The sequence below is a fragment of the Heptranchias perlo genome, chromosome 28 (assembly GCF_035084215.1).
Source record: "Heptranchias perlo isolate sHepPer1 chromosome 28, sHepPer1.hap1, whole genome shotgun sequence".
NCBI lineage: Eukaryota > Metazoa > Chordata > Chondrichthyes > Hexanchiformes > Hexanchidae > Heptranchias > Heptranchias perlo.
The window spans coordinates 10006580-10030194 of record NC_090352.1 but is presented as its reverse complement, the minus strand read 5'-3'; the positions used below and the strand labels follow the sequence as shown (position 1 = coordinate 10030194).

Here is a 23615-nt window from a genome sequence, read left to right as displayed (position 1 = left end):
ACACTATCACCCCCAGTACATTGTGAACGCTCTGAAAGAAAAATACACTCTGCATTGTTCAACATATTTAATACAGAAACAGTAGCTAAATCACATACCCGGCCAATCAGACTGCTTTTGGCAGCTATCCTAGCTGTGACTTTGGTACAACACTTCCGCATTAACAGAGAAACCAACTGAAGAGCTGACTGTATTTGTTATCACTCCTGGATCATTTTGTTGCTGCTAAGCCAAGACCTGGGGAAGAATGGTGGAGTTGAGGTAGATCGGAATGCACAGGGGCCGGAGGGCAGAGGGGAATATAGTTGGCATTTTTATAGTTCTCAGTCAAAGGAGCAGAATCACCTGCAGCAACAGAGTACGGTCAGGAGCTACTGTGGCAAATACATTTAGCCCATTTACTGTGAGCTGCTCAGACTCTTGCTGCTGTCACGTACTGCTGAAAGCTCATAGCAAGGGAAGAAGCCAAAGTAATATCTACATTCAAAACGGGAGACAAATCTGATCCAGGCAACTATAGGCTTATTAATCTAACCTGTATACCAGGCAAAGGAATGGAACCCATTCTAATGGATAGGCTGGAGGAACACATACATAAATCATCTTATAAGAAATAGCAAAAGAGGGAAGAGCATAGACATCCTTGACTTTTTGAGGACATTTCAGATAAAGACAGTGGAAATCTCTATGATAAAGCTTACTGGTACCTTTGGAAGGCTTATGATCAGGTTCCTTGTGAAACACTTCCAATTAAGTTGAAAGCCATGGAAATCTAGGTAAGAGTATTGGACGATACAAAGTTGGCTGAAACATTTTAAACAGTATTTGTGGTGCTTTGTTGGAATGGTGGGAGGTGTTAAATGCTGAGCTGCAAGGACCAAGTCTTGGACCTGTGACACTTGCTATTTACATATTTTACAATTTGCAGACACCCTTAATGCCATGGTGCTTTGGATTGCAGGAGGCCCATGTCCTAGAGCCTGCTCCTTGTACTTATGTTACTAAATCAGACTCCTTTGTCCCAGTGCTAGACTCAGAGACCCACTAAAAACTGGAATTACAAGTCCACTGCCAGGATGAGGGAGCCAGATTTAGCAGTGTAAGTACTTGGGACCCTGCTCATAATTGCAAACCTCCCATGATATGAACTAAGCCAGCGCCAGTATACAAGTGGCTCCAAGTTAGTAAATCAAGGTGTAGAAGTATTTTCAATAGGATTTCAATTACTTATTAAAAGCAGCTGACAGTTGGAATAGGGTATACAATTGGTCCTCAGACCAGCAAGTGGAAGTGGGACATGGTCGTCACCCTTGATTGCCATTCAGCAATCTCTGCTGGAATTGCATGTAGGCCGATTCCGAAACTTCTTGTTCTTCACATCCATTGGCAATGAGATTTTTAGCAAGTCAATGTGCTGACATGTCATCAGCTATGGTATCCTTCTTAGTCAAGTTGTCATCCAGCCATCACTGTCCAAGTTCTCTCACACACAGCATGGCCACTTGGACAAAGTAATGGAGGGCCACCAACATCCTTGGAACTGTAGCCCAATTTTCATAGGTAAAACTAGACATGTTTTTCAACAATAGAGGAGTATCTCAGGCAAACCTGATGCTCATATACATCTACTTTCTGGAAGGGGGTCACTAAATTGTAATCAGTAATTGGAATTTTGGTTGATTTTCCCTTTCCTGCCAAGCCCTCAGACAAAATCAATGCCACCAGAAGAAAGGCCTAAAGGGAAGGAAATCTAATGGAAAAGCACATTGTAAATAATATGTCCCCTTCAAAACAAGGAGTTTATCTTTGGGTACTGATCGTTTGGCTGTACAGTTAAATTGATCAAATCTACACATGAAATCCTCTACAACCTAGCAATTGTTACTTTTTATGGATTATTAAACAAAACACCATGTTTATTATCTTCTTACAATACCACTGCAAGCTACATTGTTAGACAGAGCCTGAAGATTGGAGTCTGCTGCAGATAATTGAACAGGCGAGCCATTTTTCACCGTGACATCATTAAACAGAGAATGGATCAATATCAACAACTTCAAACAAAATGTTTCTACTACTACAGTAAAGGGTGACTGATGTCTCCAATAAAACTGACATTTTCCATGCTGAAAATTTATCTGTTTGCCTGCATTACACAAGCAGCTTCATCTCCACAAAGCGTGCTGCCACCTGACCAACCTGCTTCCTGCCATAACACCAGATGCCCAAATCCAAATCAATAGCGTTTGTGGGTAGCCACCACTTCAGCACTTAAAGCAAATCAGCTGCCTATTAAACTCTTACTTCTATACAGACACAGATAGTATCAGCTCCATTCCTTGCTGGTAGGTGCTGTCTTCACAAATTAAAGAACCTGACAAACTGCACACCATCCACATTGCAATTACAAGTTGTTCTGTACACAGATCATACTTTCCAAGCAATTTTCCAGACCCTGAAACTAAACTGGACCTTCTGGTCCATACTGCTCAGTACCACAGTGGGCAGCATCTTGACCCACTCTGCCATCTGGAATCTAGCCTGTACATAAGAATATAACAAACCATGGAATGAGAAAAGGCCATTTGACTCAAAAACCAATTGCCTCCATTGCGCCATGCACAACTACGGTCATAACCTAACCCAATCCAAAGACTGCTGAGGAAAACAATTTAAACTCGGAAAAACTTGCAAAAGCCAAAACAAATTTGCTCCAGATATTCTGGCCATGTGCTCAATAACACACAAGTATTCTATAACTATTGAACCACATCTGACGAAATACATCCTTATAACCTTCAATTCTATTTGTCAATAATCTTTTTAACTGGCCTCAGCGAAATAGCACTGACTTACTCCGATGGACGTCCATCCACACACAGGCTATTAGCTATTCCAGCTATTGTAAGAACAGGAGTGCTGCACAATTAGAATGACAAGGAACCTTGACTTAGCAAAATCTGTTTCAATCTCTTCATGGCCTTGCCCATCCCTATCTCTGTAACCCCCTCGAGCTGAACACCCCTTGAACACCCTATTCCTCTGACTCTAGCCTCTTGTACATACCCGCTCCCATTGCCCTACCATTGACAGCCGTGCCTTCAGCTGTCTAAGCCCCACGCTCTGGAATTCCCTCTGTAAATCCCTCCAACTCACCCTCTTCCTTTAAGACCCTCCTTAAAACACACTTCTCTGACCAAGCTTTTGGTCACCCCTCCCAATATCTCCATCTCTGGCTCTGTGACTATTTTTTAAATGTTACACCTCTGTGAAGTGTCTTGGGATATTCTTCTCTGTTAAACGTGTGATATAAGAGGATTTTATCAGCATTACGGGTGTCCCTGAGAGGTGGGAGCAATGGGAAAGGGTCTCGGAATGTGGCATACTTTTAGGCGAGGGAAAACCAGTGTCTGACTACACTTGGGAGGTTCAAGGAACACTAGGGCAGTTGCTAGGATCTCGGAGCACTTGGTGAAGAATCTGGGAACATTTGGAATGTGATCTCAGGGGTTGTGAGCACAAAAAGGGGTCAGATTCTGGGGAAGGAGGTCCAACAGAACTGAGAAGGTTTTGAAGCAATGAGGGGTCTGAGTTTGGCAGCAGTGGGAGTTGCTGGGATCTAGTGGTATCGGGTGCAGAATCGAACAACTTTGTTGGGGGGGGGGGGCCAGAAGATTGGACCCAAATTAACATTGGCCCCTATCTCTTACCACAGTGTCTTCCACCCCCCCCCCCAACTCCTACGTCAGCCTTCCATCAGACACATCGACAGCCCATTTTGAATCCTCAGACAGCCCCCTCTGCCACTTTCCCCAGTGTCACAGAATCATAGAATGGTACAGCACAGAAGGAGGCCATTCAGCCCATCGTGCCTGTGCCGGCTCTTTGAAAGAGCCCGTTTCTGTCTTCATGATCCAGCTTTAAAGCATTCAAGCTTAAATTTTCAGCTCCTTAAAATTAATGGTCAGTAAGTCACTGGGGCTGGGGTACACAATTTCTTGATGTGTTCTTGGCATGCACCAGAGAAGCAAAATTTAGTGAATTTGCTGACTTACAGATTTTAATAAACACAAGTTTCCCTAAACAAAGGTTCCTCATAAAATACTCCAGTTCAATATTTAGATAGTTTCCAAGTTTTTTATTTTGCTATAAAAAAATCCTTAAGCCTCAAAAATGATTCAGTATTTTTTTAATAAAAACTGAATTTCAACAGCAATAAATGCCAATCCATTTTCTATAAACAGTACATTTTCTTTTATAACCATCAAGAATCCACGATAATAGGTGTGGCTCTTCACAAGTGTTGTCTGTGGGTATTGTGCGTCTGAGGAATCCATAACAAAAGCACAATGATTAAACCATTTATATCAATATTGCCTGAATAAAAGCTTTGAGCGTCTAATTTCCAGTTTCTTTCAGTCTTTTGGAAAAAGCAAAGACCCTCTCAAATCATCACAGGATGAGGAGATACTCTCTTCAACTGTTAATGCACCGATTACGAGCACTGTACATGCTCAGAATATGCAAATTGCATGCTGGGAAATTCTGAAAACTACATATAATCCGAATGTACAAATATGATTAAAATTATCCAGCTGAAGGCCAGGTTTTTGAGACAGACTGAAGCCAGCAAGTAAAAAGTTTAAAGCAGGTATTAAAAGGCGCAAAAGATTATTCAATTGGAGTGAACTTAACTGTGGAAAAAAAAGCAAACATTTTTTTTTCAGAAATCTATTTGAAGCATCTATGGGAAAAAGATTAAAGAAGAACCATCCAATGGTGAAAGGTAATAATAGTGACAGGTCAGTGTTATCATTCAACATTGGAAGTCCCATTATCATAGATTCATAGAAACGTTACAGCATGGAAGGAGGCCATTCGGCCCATCGAGTCCATGCTGGCTCTATGCAAGAGCAATCCAGCTCGTCCCACTCCCCCGCCCTATCCACGTAGCCCTGCAAATGTTTTCCTTTCGAGTACTTATCTAGTTAACCTTTCGAAAGCCACGATTGAATCTGCCTCAACCACCCCCTCTGGTAGTGCATTCCAGATCCTTGCCACTCGCTGTGTAAAAAGGTTTTCCTCATGTCACCTTTGGTTCTTTTGCCAATCACCTTAAAGCTATGTCCTCTGGTTCTCAACCCTTCCGCCAATGGGAACAGTTTCTCTATCTATTCTGTCTAGACCCTTCATGATTTTGAATACCTCTATCAAATGTCCTCTCAATCTTCTCTGTTCCAAGGAGAACAACCCCAGCTTCTCAGTCTATCCACATAACCAAAATCCCTCATCCCTGGAATCATTCCAGTAAATCTCTTCTGCACCCTTTCAAAGGCCTTCAAATCTTTCCTGAAGTGCGGTGCCCAGAACTGGACACAATATTCCAGTTGTGGTCGAACCAGTGTTTTATGGAGGTTCATCATGACTTGCTTGCTTTTGTACTCTATACCTCTATTTATAAAGCCCAGGATCTCGTATGCTTTCTTAACTGTTTTCTCAACCTGCCCTGCTACCTTGAATGATTTGTGCACATATACCCCCAGATCTCTCTGTTCCTGTACCCCTTTTAGAATTGTGCCATCTAGTTTATATTGCCTCTCCTCGTTCTCCCTACCAAAATGTATCACTTTGCATTTTTCAGCGTTAAATTTCAGCTGCCATGTGTCCGTCCATCCCACTAGCCTGTCTATATCCTCTTGAAGTCTATCACTATCCTCCTCACTGTTTACTATATTTCCAAGTTTTGTGTCATCTGCAAATTTGGAAATTGTGCCCTGTACACCCAAGTCCAAGTCATTAATATATATCAAGAAAAGCAGTGGTCCCATTACCGACCCCGGGGAACATCACTGTACATCTCCCTCCAGTCTGAAAAACAACCATTCACCACTACTCTCTTCTTCCTGTTACTTAGCCAATTTTGCATCCATGCTGCTCCTGCCCCTTTCATTCCATGGGCTTCAATCTTGATGACAAGCCGATTATGTGGCACTTTATCAAACGCCTTTTGAAAGTCCATATACACCATATCAACCACATTGCCCTCATCGACCTCATCAAAAAACTCGATCAGGTTCGTTAAACACAATTTGCCTTTAACAAATCCGTGCTGGCTTTCCTTAATTAATCCACACTTGTCCAAGTGACTGTTAATTCTGTCCCGCATTATCATTTCTAAAAGATTCCCCATCACCGAGGATAAACTGACTGGCCTGTAGTTGCTGGGTTTATCCTTACACCCTTTTTTGAACAAGGGTGTAACATCTGCAATTCTCCAGTCCTCTGGCACACCCCCATATCTACGGATGTTTGGAAGATTATGGCCAGTACCTCCGCAATTTCCACCCTTAATTCCCTCAGCAACCTAGGATGCATCCCATCCAGATCGGGTGACTTATCTACTTTAAGTACTGCAGATTACAGCATCATTTAATGGCATGACAGGTAATCACAGCTAAGTGCAAAAGTTCAGTGTTGATACTTGAGCATTGTATTACTACTGGAAATATTTATATTGCCGGTTTCAATGGAGCGCTCACCCTACACAGTTTTTTTTTAAAAAGGTATAGAATAGACATACGAGCAAATCTCCAATTGCATTGCTCCCAGAAAATCAAAAGGCACGCTATTATATGAAGACAGGAATCTTATTTTGTGTGAAAGACAATAGTATTCTTCTGTTGAAGTGCAGGTGTGTCTCCCTTTAAGGCCAAGTAGTCAAATTGTTGTTAAGTAAACACTGAGTTCAAATAGATGGCAATAGCTGGCCGCAGATATTCTGGCTCAGTATTTTGTTTCCCTGGAAAGTTTGTTACTTTTTTAAAAAAAATACTGCGGCATAGAAATTTGAATTTGAAGTATGACGAACAGGAAATGTGTGGTACATGTGCCATTGAATAATTTAAGAGTTAGATCCAGATGCAATAGACATGCAAATTAATTTGTTCCATGCATGCGATTTACTCTACTTCTCTGTGGAGTCCTTATTTGTACACTTCTGTATGTATTAACATACTAGGGGATTTGAGGACAAAGTAACCCTTGCTGCACAATCACTTCACTTCAATGTCAAGAGGGTAGTACAGTTATAAAGCAATTAAGCAACTTCTTGCTCATCCTTTTTGCCACTTGGAAATATGTTTACAACTTTCTCGCCCTCCTTCCCTGAAGGTAAGTGTGAGCCAAGACAGTGAGAGTCGACAGACTATTGGCCAAAGCCAAGCTCTATCTTGCTCTCACACAAACTAGGGGTCATCAGCGAATGAAGTGAGAACCAGACTGATTCATGCCCTTCCGAGATTGGTGACACTGAAGTCAGCTTTGGTGTCACCGTCCAACGTGTGCACAATCTAAATTCGATTCAGTAGTCCCATACGTACAGTAGAAAACTTGTTTTCCAATTACTGACTGAACTCAGCATAATCATCGAGATCACAAGAATAGTGAATCCAAGAAATTACATTTCTAGTGGGCAGTGGGGGATTATTCTAAGAGTGGAGTTGAGGTACGTTATTGATTCAGCATTTCTGAATATCATATCATAATGATGCAGTCACCAGTTGCAATGATTTTTCTCCCCTCACCATCACACTTAGGAACATAGGAACAGGAGTAGGCCATTCAGCCCCTCGTGCCTGCTCCGCCATTTGATAAGATCATGGCTGATCTGTGATCTAACTCCATATACCCGCCTTTGGCCCATATCCCTTAATACCTTTGGTTGCCAAAAAGCTATCTATCTCAGATTTAAATTTAGCAATTGAGCTAGTATCAACTGCCGTTTGCGGAAGAGAGTTCCAAACTTCTACCACCCTTTGTGTGTAGAAATGTTTTCTAATCTCACTCCTGAAAGGTCTGGCTCTAACTTTTAGATTGTGCCCCCTATTCCTAGAATCCCCAACCAGCGGAAATAGTTTCTCTCTATCCACCCTATCTGTTCCCCTTAATATCTTATATACTTCGATCAGATCAGCCCTTAATCTTCGAAACTCCAGAGAATACAACCCCAATTTGTGTAATCTCTCCTCCTAACTTAACCCTTGAAGTCCGGGTATCATTCTAGTAAACCTACGCTGCACTCCCTCCAAGGCCAATATGTCCTTCCGAAGGTGCGGTGCCCAGAACTGCTCACAGTACTCCAGGTGCAGTCTAACTAGGGTTTTGTATAGCTGCAGCATAACTTCTGCCCCCTTGTACTCTAGTCCTCTCGATATAAAGGCCAGCATTCCATTTGCCTTCTTGATTATTTTCTGCACCTGTTCATGACGCTTCAATGATCTATGTACCTGAACCCCCAAGTCCCTTTGGACATCCACTGTTTTTAACTTTTTACCATTTAGAAAGTACCCTGTTCTATCCTTTTTTGATCCAAAGTGGATGACCTCACATTTGTCTACATTGAATTCCATTTGCCACAGTTTTGCCCATTCACCTAATCTATCAATATCGCTTTGTAATTTTATGTTTTCATCTACACTGCTTACAATACCACCAATCTTTGTGTCATCGGCAAACTTAGATATGAGACTTTCTATGCCTTCATCTAAGTCGTTAATAAATATTGTGAATAATTGAGGCCCCAAGACAGATCCCTGCGGGACTCCACTAGTCACATCCTGCCAATGTGAGTACCTACCCATTATCCCTACTCTCTGTCGCCTTTCATTCAGCCAACTTCCTAACCAAGTCCATACTTTTCCCTCCATTCCATGGGCTCCTATCTTAGCTAACAGTCTCTTATGTGGGACCTTATCAAATGCCTTCTGAAAGTCCATATAAATAACATCCATTGACATTCCCCTGTCCACTACTTCAGTCACCTCTTCAAAAAATTCAGTCAGGTTTGTCAGGCACGACCTACCTTTCACAAATCCATGCTGGCTCTCTCTGATTAACTGAAAATTCTCGAGGTGTTCAGTCACCCTATCCTTAATTATAGACTCCAGCATTTTCCACACAACAGATGTTAGGCTAACTGGTTTATAATTCCCTGGTTTCCCTCTCTCTCCTTTCTTAAAAAGCAGAGTGACATGTGCAATTTTCCAATCCAGAGAGACAGTTCCTGAATCTAGAGAACTTTGAAAGATTATAGTTAGGGCATCTGCAATGTGCTCACCTACTTCCTTTAAAACCCTGGGATGGAAACCATCTATCTGGTCCTGGGGATTTGTCACTCTTTAGTGCTATTATTTTCTTCATTACTGCTGCTTTACTTATATTAATTTTATTGAGTCCCTGTCCCCGATTCAATATAAGTTTTTTTTGGGATTTCCGGCATGCTATCCTCTTTTTCTACTGTAAATACTGACGCAAAGTAATCGTTCAACATGTCCGCCATTTCCCCATTGTCAATGACAATATCCCCACTTTCAGTTTTTAAGGGGCCAACACTTCTCCTGACACCCTCTTTTTCCTAATGTAACTATAAAAGTTCTTTATATTGGTTTTGAAACCCTTGCGAGTTCCTTTTCATACTCTCTTTTTGGAGCTCTTACTATCTGTTTTGTGATCCTTTGTTGATCTTTGTATCTTTCCCATTCGCCAGGATCTGTGCCATTTTTTGCATTTTTGTATGCCTTTTCCTTATGTCCCTTACCTCTTTAGTTGTCCATGGCTGTTTTTTTTGGCAAGTAGAGTTCTTGCCTCTCAGGGGTATGAACTTGTCCTTAATCAGTACACATTGATCAAAATAACACTTAAGATATAACTTACACTTGGGTGTCCGTCTCGAAGCAGCTTGTGAAATACATGGCAAAATTTCCAGCAAAGGACTGCGTTGCTGGACAGCGGCAACCGGTTCACTACCGACCAGAACGTGTGAGCGCCTTTCTCATGGTGAGTACCCAGAATGCACGGTACAGAAAGATGTCAAGGAAATTGTTACAAACTGGAAATGCAATTTTTTTGTTTTAAAACACACATACAAATAGATCTGGGGTTTAAAATTTAATCTGCTCAATCATGGGTCGCTGTGGATTGAGGTAGTGACTGTTAACTGAACTGGGGGTACAACAAAGAAAGGGAACGGAAACCAGCCTTTATCAGACTGCCGCGATAAAAAGAAGAAATGTGAATACTGAAGATCTGAAACCAAAGCAGGAAATGCACGGCAACTCAACTGGCATCTGAAAGAGGAAGATTAAAACTTCAGATTCTGATAAAGTGTCCCAACCACAACATTAAGTTCTCCCTTTCTCTTTTGGTGCTGAGCGACTTGCTGTAGATTTTCTGCATTTTCTGCTGTGTTTTAAAATGGTTTTATACAGTTTTTTTGAAAGTGTTTTCACACATTTTAGCCGTGAAAATACTTACTTATAACTAATAAAAGCCTCCAGCATACAGATTGGGACACAATTATCAATCATTGCCGTCACCTGAAAAGTTAATTGTTCAATACACAAATAAACTTTAGAAACTACCTCGAAATTCTTTTTTCCATAAGCAGTTTGAAAGTGAGGCAGAGAAAGATTGAAGGGTTCCTGTAAAAAATATATATATATATACACACACACACCATAAATTGTTAATTTGTACTTTTAGCGAATTAGTGCTAATCATAGAAGACCCTTTACACAAAGCCCAGATCAACAGGTTATTTCTGTCGATTATTTTCTGAACTCACTAGTCTTTTGGATCGTCCTGCTCCAAAGAGAAAATGCATATTTGTAAAATCTCGCGCCCAAGTGTTTATTTCACTTATGAAGTAAAGAAAAACCCCACAGGTTTCTGCTGAGTAACAGTGGGGAACTAACTGTTGGCCTCAGTGCTCCTAATTTAGGAAAGTAACATTGGCTAGCGGTTCCCTTCCTGATGTGTTGGGCGACGACCGGATCGGGCTCAGGTTTCATACCCCCACCATGGTCAAATAGCCGGCCATTATGCACTTTCAAAGCTGACAAATAATGGTCACCCAGGCAAGGTCCAGAAGAGCATTCGTTACCCATGTAACTGTACCCCAGCAAGGAGTAAACACCTTCAAGGAAGACATAGTGGGCAAGAAAATAAGAAGTTTTGTGACTGATCGACGCCTGGTGAGGTACAGTTCCAGGCCTGGAAGCAGCCCTTTGAATGGCCATTCTTCATTTGTCAGCAGGCTAATGGACTGCAGAAGACATCACAACTGAATCCGGACCTCTCCTCACAAAACATCCTCACGCAAATTGCCGCAAGAGTCAATGGATACTGACCAGGAAAGAGAACTCTGGCTTATTTTTTTCCCCCTTCCACATCGATACGCACTAGAAGTGGCCAGTGTTCAATATTCGATCTAAATTCAATTAACTGATCACTGCCAGGGCAGAGGTCAGGCTGCTGCAATTGGCTGCCTCCGTCCTGCCAGCTAGGGAAGGGAAAAGGTGTGCAGAACTTGGTTGAAGATGCAATGGGCCTTGGCTGTGATATATCCCTAACCCCACCCTCCCTTCCTTCCCCAACTCCTAGTCGAATAACCAACCAATAATTCATAGCATGGGCTCAGAGGAAAAAATGGCCACTGAAGGGAGCCAGCACCCATGGAACCATACCCAACATAAGTGAACACCTTCGAGGAATGGGAAAGAGGGACAATGCTTCATTAAAAAAGCTCCAAAAGCTTTAATTTAAAAGAATTTAAATTGGAAATGCAAAATAGGAGATGGATTTTAGAATATATATTTCACAAGAAAGCAAAAATGATAGAGTGATCTAATAATGTCCCAACTCCCCTCGAGTCAGACTTAAACAAGGAAGCAGCTGTTCTAGTAGACAGTGCTGTGCAATAACCTGGCACTCATGCCTGTTCACAGAGATTCATTTTAATGGAAGTACTCCTGAGGAGTCAGGACATAGAGTGATTCTGACCTGTTAGGGTGGTGTACAGTTCCATTATTGCTCACACTAGGGATTTGTGTATAAAATCCAGAGGAAGTTTCTGCAGCCGGGTCAATAACATTAAGTTGCTCCGATTACAAAGATCTTGGCTGCAATATAGCTCAGGGTTTTTATTCTATTGCCAAACTTGACAGTAAGTGCTAAAAGCACACAAAAATCAGTTTTTATATAGCATTTCCCACTTCCTCAGTCTTCCTGTAAAGGCAAATTACACATGGGATAGCCGTGATAGGTAAACGATTCAAGCTTTTTATCCCCTTCCTATCTTCTCCTGCTGGGGTACACTAGGTGCTCTTCAGTAACTCACTCAAATGGCCATTCTTCATGGGCAAACCTAGGCAGCAAGTATCAAGCTATTTAACTGTGGTGGATTCTGTCTTCAGCTAGCATCCACATGCACAAGGTATCCAGCAAAAGTCACTGAACATGGTCAGAATCTAGAACCTTGGCCGATTTTCTCCTTAGCACAGAAACTCTCTTAGTGCCACGGGTATTTGATGGTTATCTGAACCACGTGAATAGGCAGAAAGGGCCTTGGTTTAACATCTCATCAGATTATGTTTTAGAAAACATATAAAACACAAAGAGGTAAACAAACAGGCCCAAAGCCTGCATACTCACTTACCTGTTATAGCAACAACACGTTTTGTAAATCCTAATGGATGGCAGCACCAATGGGCCTCAGCATCCCAGGAGAAGAAAGGGGGAATTTAAAAAAAACACTGCCAGGGGTCCCACTCCTGGTCGCTATCTAGTGACTCCCGCTAGAAAATGTCTGTGCTGACTTTGGATAATTACAGGATTGGGTGATGTCTCTCACATTGGAATAATCAACTTGGGCAAGGTACCAGAGAGCTGCAGGTACTTATAGAACTTAAAAGGATAGGGGGAAAACGTCAAGACTTCCCGTTTTGAAACTCTCCGCAGTCTTGCCAGAAGTATAATCAGTTAAGCAGAGACGCACACTGGTATCAAGTGAACACCACAAATCTCCCAGCTGCACCTGTGAATTGTGCGCTCACAAGCAGGCAGGCAGCACACTGGGTAGCCTGTCCTAGTACAGGGTGTGCTATCCAAAAAAACCTTACCACCCAGCATCAACACATTGAAAACATCAGACAGAGACTCCAGGAAACCACAGTCCGTTCACTCCCAGAGCCCGGTCAGTGGGAAACAAACACTGTCTGAACAAGGGTTTTTTTTGTGCTCTCTCCAACTCCACCCAAAAGAAAGGATATTTCTGGCATGTTTTTCCTTCACAGCAACTTCCTGTGCATTAATAGCCTTATTGATGCTGACGCTCTGTAAAAGAGGGGAAAAAAAATCAGTTTTTCTTAAAGCATTAATACCTGTAAAATAATTTTTGCAAATTTTATGTCCCTTCTTCCTAACTCACAGTTCGACTAACAGACAACCCTCAAATACCTCACCAAAGTGACTATTCTGCAAGTCTGTGCTAGGCAGTGAGCAGTGAGCTATTTGGCTGCTGAAGCATCACAGCTGAGACACACACACACACACCTCCCCATCCAGCCTTTGTTTTAAGCACCAATTACGGGACTGCCTGGAGGTAAAACCCACTCAAGAAACAAGCGCTTTCCATTGATACAAACGTTGCATCTGTGCTCCTTTGATGATCCACGGTAACCAGTTCTTAGAGTTCAGTGACCTATCTGATTACTTCCAATCAGACAGCTGAGTCCTCCATCATAACTCCCTCCACCCCCCAATAAAGGGAAGAGTTAGTAAACAGCATTTTATTTCACTACAATAGTTATTGCTGGAGAAATCTCCTAAGATAATCTCCTTTTATCCAATTCTGCTCAGCACGAAAACAAGCAGGGGAATGCACTCTCTCGGTGCCCACCTTACATGGTGATAGGAATGCAGGGTTGCTCCACAGATTCTACTGTTTCATGTTCTCAGTCCAATCTGCACCAGTGTGTGTGGTGGGGATGGGGAAACGGACCCTGAACATAAGCTGCTGCTTCTGTGGGGGGAAAGAGAAAGAGACACACTCTACAGAAGCTTTTGCTCCATCGTTGCTCTCTACGGAGGAGGAAATTGGCAGCCAAGGCACCTTCTGATCAAGAGTGACATTAGCAGTGGTTTAAGAGCAATTTGCTCACCTACTATCTCAGCTGGGACTAGTAATATAGGGCGAAGACAAAATAGGTAAAGAAAAGACGCAAGGGGAGAAAATGCATCAAGTGAAGCTCAGAGAAACCTCAATTTTTGCTCTAATAATATGTCTGAAAAGACTTGTGCCTGTATGCCACAAATTTAAAACTTGGATCAAACCAACAGCCATCTGTGTAGAAAGTCTGAGAGATAAACACTGTACAAACATGAGCTAAACCTGGGACAAACCTGAAGGGTATCCACAATTCAATTCAAGATCCCAGCAGAAGTAATCCAAGCCTGTTGACATAGAAGATATCTGCAAAATGGTTTTATATGTAACTCAACACTTTGAATGACTTGAGGGTCAGTGACTGCAGACCAACACGAGTCTTGCAGCAATGATTGCACTTCTAAGTATAAATAACCCGACCTCCATACCACCAGTGTGTGTTTGGGGGGAGGGGAAGACCCACAACTGGAATAACAACCACATGTAGATGGTCCGATACACTGAGCCAGTTCGGTGCGTCACTGGGCTTATGTTGGCTGTAAAGCACTTTGGTACATCCTGAGGTCGTGAAAGGTGCTATATAAATGCAGGTTCTTTCTTTAGAATCGCAGTAAAGAACCAGATGAAAGATTAGGAAGGGTATGATACATGGACCAATAGTCCCCGGCCCAAATCATTATCGTAAAGCAACAGCACTAACAATCACTAAGATTACTATTCTCCAAAACAATATTCACAATGTAACACCCAACCCTGTGGTGGTGGTGAAAGAACAGAAAGTGCCCTATGATTCTTTCAAAGATGCACTGCCGTCCCACCCCAATTACCTCTCAAAGCACAGGCTCTTGCTGCATTACCCTTCCATTTTTGCATTCTGATATCTCACCCAAGTGACCATGTGAGAGTCTGGAATGTGAGGCTGGGCACAGTGTTGGGCATCACAGCCAACTTATTTCCAGGATCAGACCCTATGTGACAGTCGTTTGCTGATTCACGGGCCTGAACAGGCTGCATGATCAACGATCATGATCAATGACCAACAGATGCTTCAAAAGTTCTTTGTAAACTGCCATATAAATTCATTCTGTTGGCAGAACTTGAGCTTTCTATATTAAAAAAACTAACTCATTCTATAGTCAGCTGTCTATTCACAGTCGGAATGTGGAAACCAGTCTTATCACTGAATAATCTCACTCAGAGACAAGCGATCCACCACATTGTCTTTCCACAATCAAAATGTTAGAAACGATCTTCTGATTTTTCTCCTTTTTAAAAAATACACAAGTAACTTTGGTAACGAGGCAAAGAGAACTAAAAGGGCCCACTGGACACAAGCAGATAAAACTGCGGGAGGCAGTCAAGGAGTCTGAAGAAGTCAATTCAACACCAAAAAGGCAAATTGGAGAAATGACAAGGAGGTTGGCAGAAAAGAAATGAAGACACTTTTACCACGACATTAGTGCCACATGCTCCAGAATTGCATAGCAGGCCATCAATATCAAACTAAGCTTGATTCACTAAGGCAAGCGGCGAGTAAGATGGGTAATGCAAAAACAACTTTAGTAAAAGAAACTTTAGTAAAACAATGGACAGCATAGAGAGAAACGTAGAGAGTCAAGGACAACACAGAGAACTACCCTGACGGCCTAGTGGGTAATGGTCACATGGTCAGTGACAGTACCATCAAAAAGGTCACAGTCTCGATCCCCTGATGGTACTGGGTTAGCTGACTCGGCTGGGGCAGCAATAGGCCTGCCACAAGGAGGAGGGGGAAAAAAAATCAGCCAAGGGTCCTGCTCCTGATTAATATCAAAATGACTTGAATGGGAAATGGACGTCAGGTGCGAACAAGAGCAGACATAGCTGTAATTTCCCACTGGGTTAAATCTCCTGCCAACACTTACAGTCTGGGCTCACAAACAATGGGACCAAAGAGCTAGATAGACAGGGGAGACAGACAGGGCACTAACAAAGTGATAGACAAGCAAGAAAAGAGTGAACAGAGAGAGAGAGAGAGAGACCAGAGAGGGTGGGGGGGTGGGGGGAGGAGGAGGAGGGAGAGGGAGAGGGAGACAGGGAGACAGACAGAGATAGAGAGAGAGTGTCAGAGAGAGACATGGTCAGAGAAAATTGAAAACGAGAGGTTAACAGATTGAGACAGTAACTAGAGAGGGATTAACAGAGTAATAGAGCAAAGCTGTTCATGGGAACAGGAATTTGCTTCCGTTGAGATTCTGTCCAAGTGTCACTTTGCACATTAGTTGTATATGTGAAAATATCATTGCTTTCACTTTGGGAAAACATTTATCAAATGTACATCGTATGTGCAAGATCATCCTCTCAGAATTCAGTGACCAAAGAGACTGGAAGCACTGAACAAAGCTGGCTGAAATAAAACTACGAGAACAATAATACAGCACATTAAATATAGCAGTCTGGTTGGGTTTTTTGGGGGAGGGGCAATAACAGAGCCTCAATGAAGAGCACATCACGCCAACGGGTAAATCAAGAGCAGTAAAGTGCACGCACACCAGATTAAACATTGAACAACTGGGAAGCACTTGCACCTGTTCAAGACTGTTTTAAAAGGTAGCACACACAAAAGACGGAACCATTTATATCTAAGGGAGCAGGTGAAGATCTTGCTCCAGGAATCATAGAATCAAACAGCACAGAAGGAGACCATTCGGTCCATCTTGACTTTGAAAGAGCTATTCAATTGGTCCCACTCCACGCTCTTTCCCCATAGTCTTGCAAATCTACCTGTGCTGCTGTTACAGGGAGTGCATTGGACTCTACCAACAATCATAAGAACATAAGAAATAGAAGCAGGAGTAGGCCATCCGGCTCCTCGAGCCTGCTCCACCATTCAACAAGATCATGGCTGATGATCGACCTCAATGCCATTTTCCTGCATTATCCCCATATCCCTTGAAGCCTTTAATATCTAGAAATCTATCGAATGTACTCAATGACTGAGCTGCCACAGCCCTCTGAGGTACAGAATTCCAAAGATTCACCACCCTCTGAGTGGAGAAATTTCTCATCAGTCCTAAATGGCCTACCCCTTATTCTGAGACTATGACCCCTGGTTCTAGACTCCCCAGTGAGGGGAAACATCCTCCCTGCATCTACTCTGTCGAGCCCTGTAAGAATTTTGTATGTTTCAATGAGATCACCTCTCATTCTTCTAAACTCGAAAGAATACAGGCCTAGTCTACTCAATTTCTCCACATACGACAATCCCGCCATCCCAGGAATCCCTCCCTGCAGGGAAGCACCTGGTGTCCTTTCTGTGTCTGAACGCAGTAAGGCTGACAATACCAATTCAATAGTCGAGAAGGTACACACAAAACTGCCTGCCATCCGGTGGCACATTTTCATGCTCTGACAATGCACCACCAAACCGATTATTATCCATAAACACCTGCTGGAAAGTTCAGTGTGTGTGCGGGTCAGGATAAAAAAAAAGGATCAGGTTCAGTTGTAATGCCCTACATAGTCAAACAGCTCACTAATACACTGTCTAGGCTGAAAATTCAAGATTATCAACTTGGGGCGAGGTACTGGTAGCACCTTAAGAAAAAAATTTGGAAAAAACAAAACATGCAGGTGCCTGGGTGAATGAAATGATCTTCGGCACATCAATTAGCCTCAGTCCCTGGGTTAAGGCAAGCAAGAGTTAACTAGAGGTCTGGTTCCTGATCACTTCCAAATCACTCTTGTTGGAAAGTGCACATTTGGATGTCAGGCGACGATAGGATCTCAATCAGCTGTGATGCCCTCACGGCCAAATATCTTTGTAGCACTCACATGAGAAATGGTTGGAAGGCTGCCAGAATCTATGAATGTTGGTGGGCGATTTGACATGGGAATTAAGATCATATGATGCACTCCGTAGCCCCGCCCTGCTGAGATCAGCCAACTCAGCACAGAGTGCAAATCGAATCTTGGATCTTCGTGGTCCCTGTACATTTTTCCTCTCCAAATTCTCCCTTTTCCTGAAGGTTCTGAGTCCCATTGGGTTGCAATTCTATTGGCGCCAGAAACGCTCTGGTACCTTGCCCAAGTCAGGATGGGTCAGTATTTTCAGCAGAGGACGGGGGAAGAAAGAGAATAAATACCTTATAAATCTCATTCATAGTGGAGACTGAAGATTGGCTTGTGATATCGCCCACATTTTCAATCAGAAAAATACCTCATACTTTAGTATGCGGGAGCCCTGTGTGGCATCAGCTCAGTAACAGTCTCACCACACACTAGCAAATATGCAACAGCAGCGCATTAAAAGGGGTTAACTGAATCCCCACGATCAGTGGAGATGCCACCAGGTCACTCAGACTACTCTCTGTACTTACTGTAAATTCAGATTTTAACTGCAATTCAAACAAGTGAAACAACCTCGAACCAACAAAATCACTTCCATGAGCTGTACTAATTTTTTTTTCCTCTAGTCACACAGCACTTCAAGACACCTCAATGCCAATTCGCATCAGATCTCCAACGTGGCATGCCACACAAATGCAGATGTTTGCATCTGCAAACTCCTACGGCACAAACTTCTCATGACAACAACTTGCATTTATATAGTGCCTTTAACGTATTAAAACGTCCCAAGGCGCTTCACAAGAACCTAAATCAGTCAAAAACTGACAATGAACCAAAGGAGACGACATTAGGTCGGGTGACCAAAAGCTTGGTCAAAGAGGGAGGTTTTGAGAAGTATCTTAAAGGAGTTGAGAGAGGTGGAGAGGCGAAGAGATTTAGGAAGGGAATTCCAGAGCTTAGGGCCTTGAAGGCACAGCCGCCAGGTGCGGCGAAGGAAGTGGGGGAGATGCACAAGAACGCAGAGATATCGGGGAACCAGAGGACAGACCAGGCACTTACCGGGCATGCGGAGCTTTCACTCTGATCTGCCCTGAATTTCCTGGCCGCGTTTGCATGGAACCATTTGCAGTGGCTTGGAAGTGGCCTCTTTTCCACCTCTGATCAGACGTTGTTTCGGTGGGAATTAAATATCCTACCACACTATTCAAAGGGGGAGTTCTCTCGGTGTCCTGACCAACATTCCTCCTTCAACCAAAATTAGATTGACTGATCGTTCATCTCATTGCTGTTTGTGTGGATCACTGCACTTTGAAGTAATACATTGTATGTGAAGTACTTTAGGACATCATTTATAATAAAGCACTACGTAAGTGAAAGTCCCTCTTCCTCCAGATTGGTCAAAAAAAGACAATTTTTTTAAAATAGAAGCGTTCAATGCTTTAAACTCCACACTTCTGTAAAACACAATATTCATACAAATAATTGAGATGACACCTGTCTCCTCCAAAGGCTCAGTTTTGCCCAGTGTGGCACCAGGCCACATACAAAGGAAGATCTCAGGCGCGATGAGTGGTCTGTGCTGAGTTAGCTGATCTTGGACTCTTTTTGGCTAACATCCTCCCCAAAATATTGAGCGCCTTTCAACTGCCTGCTAAATATGATTAACCACATATGATTTACTATTTCTCAGTTTAAAGTTAATCCCCTGATGTGCCATCACACATCTGATTACAAGTAGAATTTGTTGGAAATCCCATAGATTCCTGAAGAAGGTGCCCAAGCAATTGGCATTAGGACCCCTACTATTTCTAAATTACATTAACTTGGATTCAGCTTAATGCAAGTTGGTCAAACCTGCACAAGATACAGAATAGGGAGGGAAGGGAGAGGAGTTGAATCTGACGCTGCTTTTCTCTGTCTCAGTGAGGTGCTGGAGTCACCAGTTTCCAAATTGTGGAGCTCATATGTCCAGTGTAATCTGCATCTTCTGGGATACCCACCTTAGCTAATCTGGCAGGTTTGGAATTTACTGCACATATACTGTGCAATATAATGACGAAAGCAGCACTCCGATAGGATTTCTGCAATGTTAATTTATTTGTTTTTCAGTATAGTGATACTTTTTTCTCATGCCAGTAATGGAAAGTAAACCTCCTCCATGTAACCCTGGCTTAAACTTGTAAAGCACTTTAAAATTCTTTGATTCCATGATTCTTGAAGTGCAGGAGGCAATGATTTGGCCCACTGAGCCCTTGACAGCTCTCTGAAAGAGATATCCACTTAGTCCCATTACCCTGAACTTTCCCCAAACCTATTGAAATTTTTCTTAATTTCAAATATTTATCGACTTTCTTTTTAAAAGCTGTTTCTGGTAGGGCATTCTATATCTAACACCTAATCTCTCCTTTTGTTCTTTTCATGATCATAAATTTATATCCTCTGGTGACCTACTCACCAACCAGTGCAAACCCCTCATCATTTTGAGCATCTAAATTAGATTTCCTCTTAATCTTGTTATTATGTCAACAGTTTCTCCAGTCTCTCCTCATAGCCACCATCTTTAATCCCCAATATGATCCCAGTGAATCTCTTTTGCACCCTTTACACGGCCTTGATATCCTTCCTAGCGCAAGGTGCACAATTTGGACACATTATAATAATTCCGGCCTAACCAATGATTTTTTGCAGGTTTAACACTACCTCTGTTTTCATATTCTACATTCCTATTTATGCCTTATTTTAATATACTAAGCTTGATCAACTTGTCCTCACTTTTAAATATTTGTGTATTTAAACAGCCAAGTTTCTCTGCTCCTCCTAAAGTTTTGCCATTTAGTGTAAATATCTTCTCCTTATTCTTCATCCCAAAATATATCACCTCATACTTTTCCACATCAAATTTCATCCAGCATCATCTAGTAATATGTCCTCCTGAAGTCACTTACAGTTTTCATCACAGTTAACCACAGTCCCTATTTTAGCGTTGTTTTCAAACATTGATGTGCGTCATCAATGCGTCTCATTTAAAACAAAATCTTTCAAGCCAACCTGGTGGTTTCTTTGGTAAGTGCATTATCTCATTCAGTGAAATTCAATCTATTTTATATTGCTCCTTGTCGTCATGTGGAGAACAAAGCACGCTACTCTACCCCTGTTAACGGACTAATCTCACTTCACAAGCTAACCACCTCTAGAACTAGCTGGCAATAACTTTTCCCTTCCAGGACATACGCATTCATATCTCCTCCAGGAGATCTCCATCTCTCACTAGCTGATTTAAAGGAAGACCTCTCTGCTTGACCATATTAAACCCCAAATTACTTCACCTAAGACACTTGCTGGGTTCAATGAATGAGACCAATCCAACATTACAGGTGCAACTCAAACTATTTCACTCCAGGGATACCCATTAAACTACTATCCCCCCTTTATTTCAGCAGCTTCAGACTTTGCGACTAAATTAGAAAAGTATGCTGGAACTCTGGGAATTAATCTTTTGTATCCTGAACTTGACTTTGTATCAAAAACATGTTGTAACTTAAACCAAATATCCCTTCAAGACAAACTAGATAAAAATCTCAAAAAACTTGACAGTTTTAAGCACTGCCCAGTGTGTTACTTGGTTTCAATTCTTGGGTCTGTGCCGAGTTAGCAACTCAGTGCCCTAAGGATAAGGGTCAGGGCAGAATCAACCAGGGTTTCCCCTTTCAACATCGAACGAGGACACGATTTCAGGTGAAGACCAGACAAACAGATTGGGTGAAGAACAGGTGAAGAAGCTACAAACACTCACTGAGAAGAACAGCAATTCAACTGATGTAAAGGGGGCAGTCAGTGCCTGGGAAGTATAACTGAACATGAGTCGAACCCTTCAAGAGAGATGGAGACAAAACTGGAAGGCCAAAAAAATACAGAACAAACATGAACTTCTGGCAAACTGGCATGAAGGGGTTACTGAACCGAACAGTGTGAGGCAGCCTATTGTTGAATGGAGCAGTCACTGAAGCATTTTGGGTGAATGACTGTATCCACTGGTGATCCAATGCCCTCATACTATGAGGCAGAATTTGAAATCAGTTAAAAAAAACCTGGAAATAAAAAGCTGCTACCAGTAAAAATGAGCATGAAGCTGTTGGATTGCTGTGAAAACCCAATTGGTCCACTAATATACTTTAAGGAAGGAAGCCAGTCCCACACAGACATGGTAAACTCTTAATTGCGACTCAATTGCATCAAACCATGGTTTCAAGAAGGGCTACCACCACCTTTTCAGGGCAACTCGGGATGGGCAATGAATGCTGGATTGACCAGTGACGCCCACATCTCACAAATGAGCAACAGAAACTCCCCCAAGTCAGTTCTTCAATGTTCATATCTAAGATACAACATTCAGAAACTGTCCACCATCAGCACCAAAGGGATAGTGAAATTGATCAATTATGTTTTATAATTTAAGTTCCTTATTAATATTCTTCCAAATAATCCAAAATATCTGAACACTAAGATAGTTACATCGAACGTCACCACTGTTTATAATGGTAACAACTTGCACATTTATAGTGACCTGTATATATTAGAACATCTAGCTATTTCAAAACCAAGAAATAAAACACAGAATTCTCCCTCATTTATCACAGTGGCCTTGTCCGTAATTCCGACCTATGAAATGACGAGGGGAGGGCCATATGCTGCCGAGTTGATGTGGAAGGGAAGGGAGGAAAGAAAGGTGGAGAAATCCAAGGAGATTGGTCAGGGAGAGTTGACGTACAAGTTGAAATGTCCAAGGATGAAGAGTCTCTCACACCCAACTAATATTGGTAGATAAACAGAAGTGGTCCTGCAGCCCTGGATCCTCTCACATATAAAATCAAATAAATCTCAGATTATAGGACATTTCTGAAAGGTTGGTACGGACAATCGACAGTCTGCACTGTCTGTTGGAGTTGATGTTTTTCTTCAGCCTCTTTTTTTCCGCACTCCACTTTTTCTCACATTGCCTTTTTTCACGAAGGCGGTACCTTACGCTAGGTTACAGTTCATCTGTGACCGTTACCCTCTGGTACCTGGCCCATGTGCTCATTCACGTGTGAGCCCAGAAAGTGGGCATAAATCAGTGGAAATGAAAAGGGAGTGGGTTCTATAACGGGCGAGCGATCTACTCTGCCAGTTTACTGCCCATGCGGTGAAGGTGAAAATGACCCTCAGTGAGTGTCTCCATCACCAAGACCGCCTACTTCCACCTCCATAATTTCACCCGTCTCCACACCTGCCTCAGCATATCTGCTGCTGAAAACCTCATCCATACTTTTGTTACCTCCAGACTCGACTATTCCAATGCTCTCCTGGCCGGCCTCCCACCCTCCGTAAATTTCAGCTCATCCAAAACTCTGCAGCCCGAATCCCAACTCGCACCGAGTCCTGTTCACCCATAACCTCTGTTCGATGACCCACATTGGCTCCCGGTCCACCAACGCCTCAATTTTGAAATTCTTATCCTAGTGTTCAAATCCCTCCAAAGCCTCACCCCTCCTTATCTCTAACCTCCTCCAGCCTTCTGCACTGCTCCAATTCTGGCTTCATGCATCCCCGATTTCAACTGCCTAGGAATTGCCTCGCAAAAACTCTCCATCTCTCTCTCCTCCTTTAAGACGCTCCTTAAAATCTACCTCTTTGACCAAGCTTTGATCACCTGTCCCAATATCTCCTTATGTGACTCAGTGTCAAATTTTGTCGGATTACGCTACTATGAAGCACCTTGGGATATTTTACTACGTTAAAAGTGATA

The 23615-nt window shown here is 42.4% G+C and overlaps 1 protein-coding gene across 3 annotated transcripts in view; it reads right to left on the bottom strand.

Moving 5' to 3' along the window:
• hip1 (huntingtin interacting protein 1) overlaps positions 1–23615 on the bottom strand; it is a 228191-nt gene that overhangs the window by 136601 nt on the left and 67975 nt on the right. For 2 of the 3 annotated variants that reach the window (XM_068008049.1, XM_068008050.1), the window contains exons 2-3: positions 13107–13170; positions 9712–9854 (exon numbers count right to left, since the gene is read on the bottom strand). In XM_068008049.1, coding sequence (XP_067864150.1) covers positions 9712–9854; positions 13107–13170 — 207 coding nt within the window. Of the gene's footprint in view, positions 1–9711; positions 9855–12493; positions 12513–13106; positions 13171–23615 lie in introns of those variants that run through there. The other variant, XM_068008051.1, reaches the window with a different exon arrangement.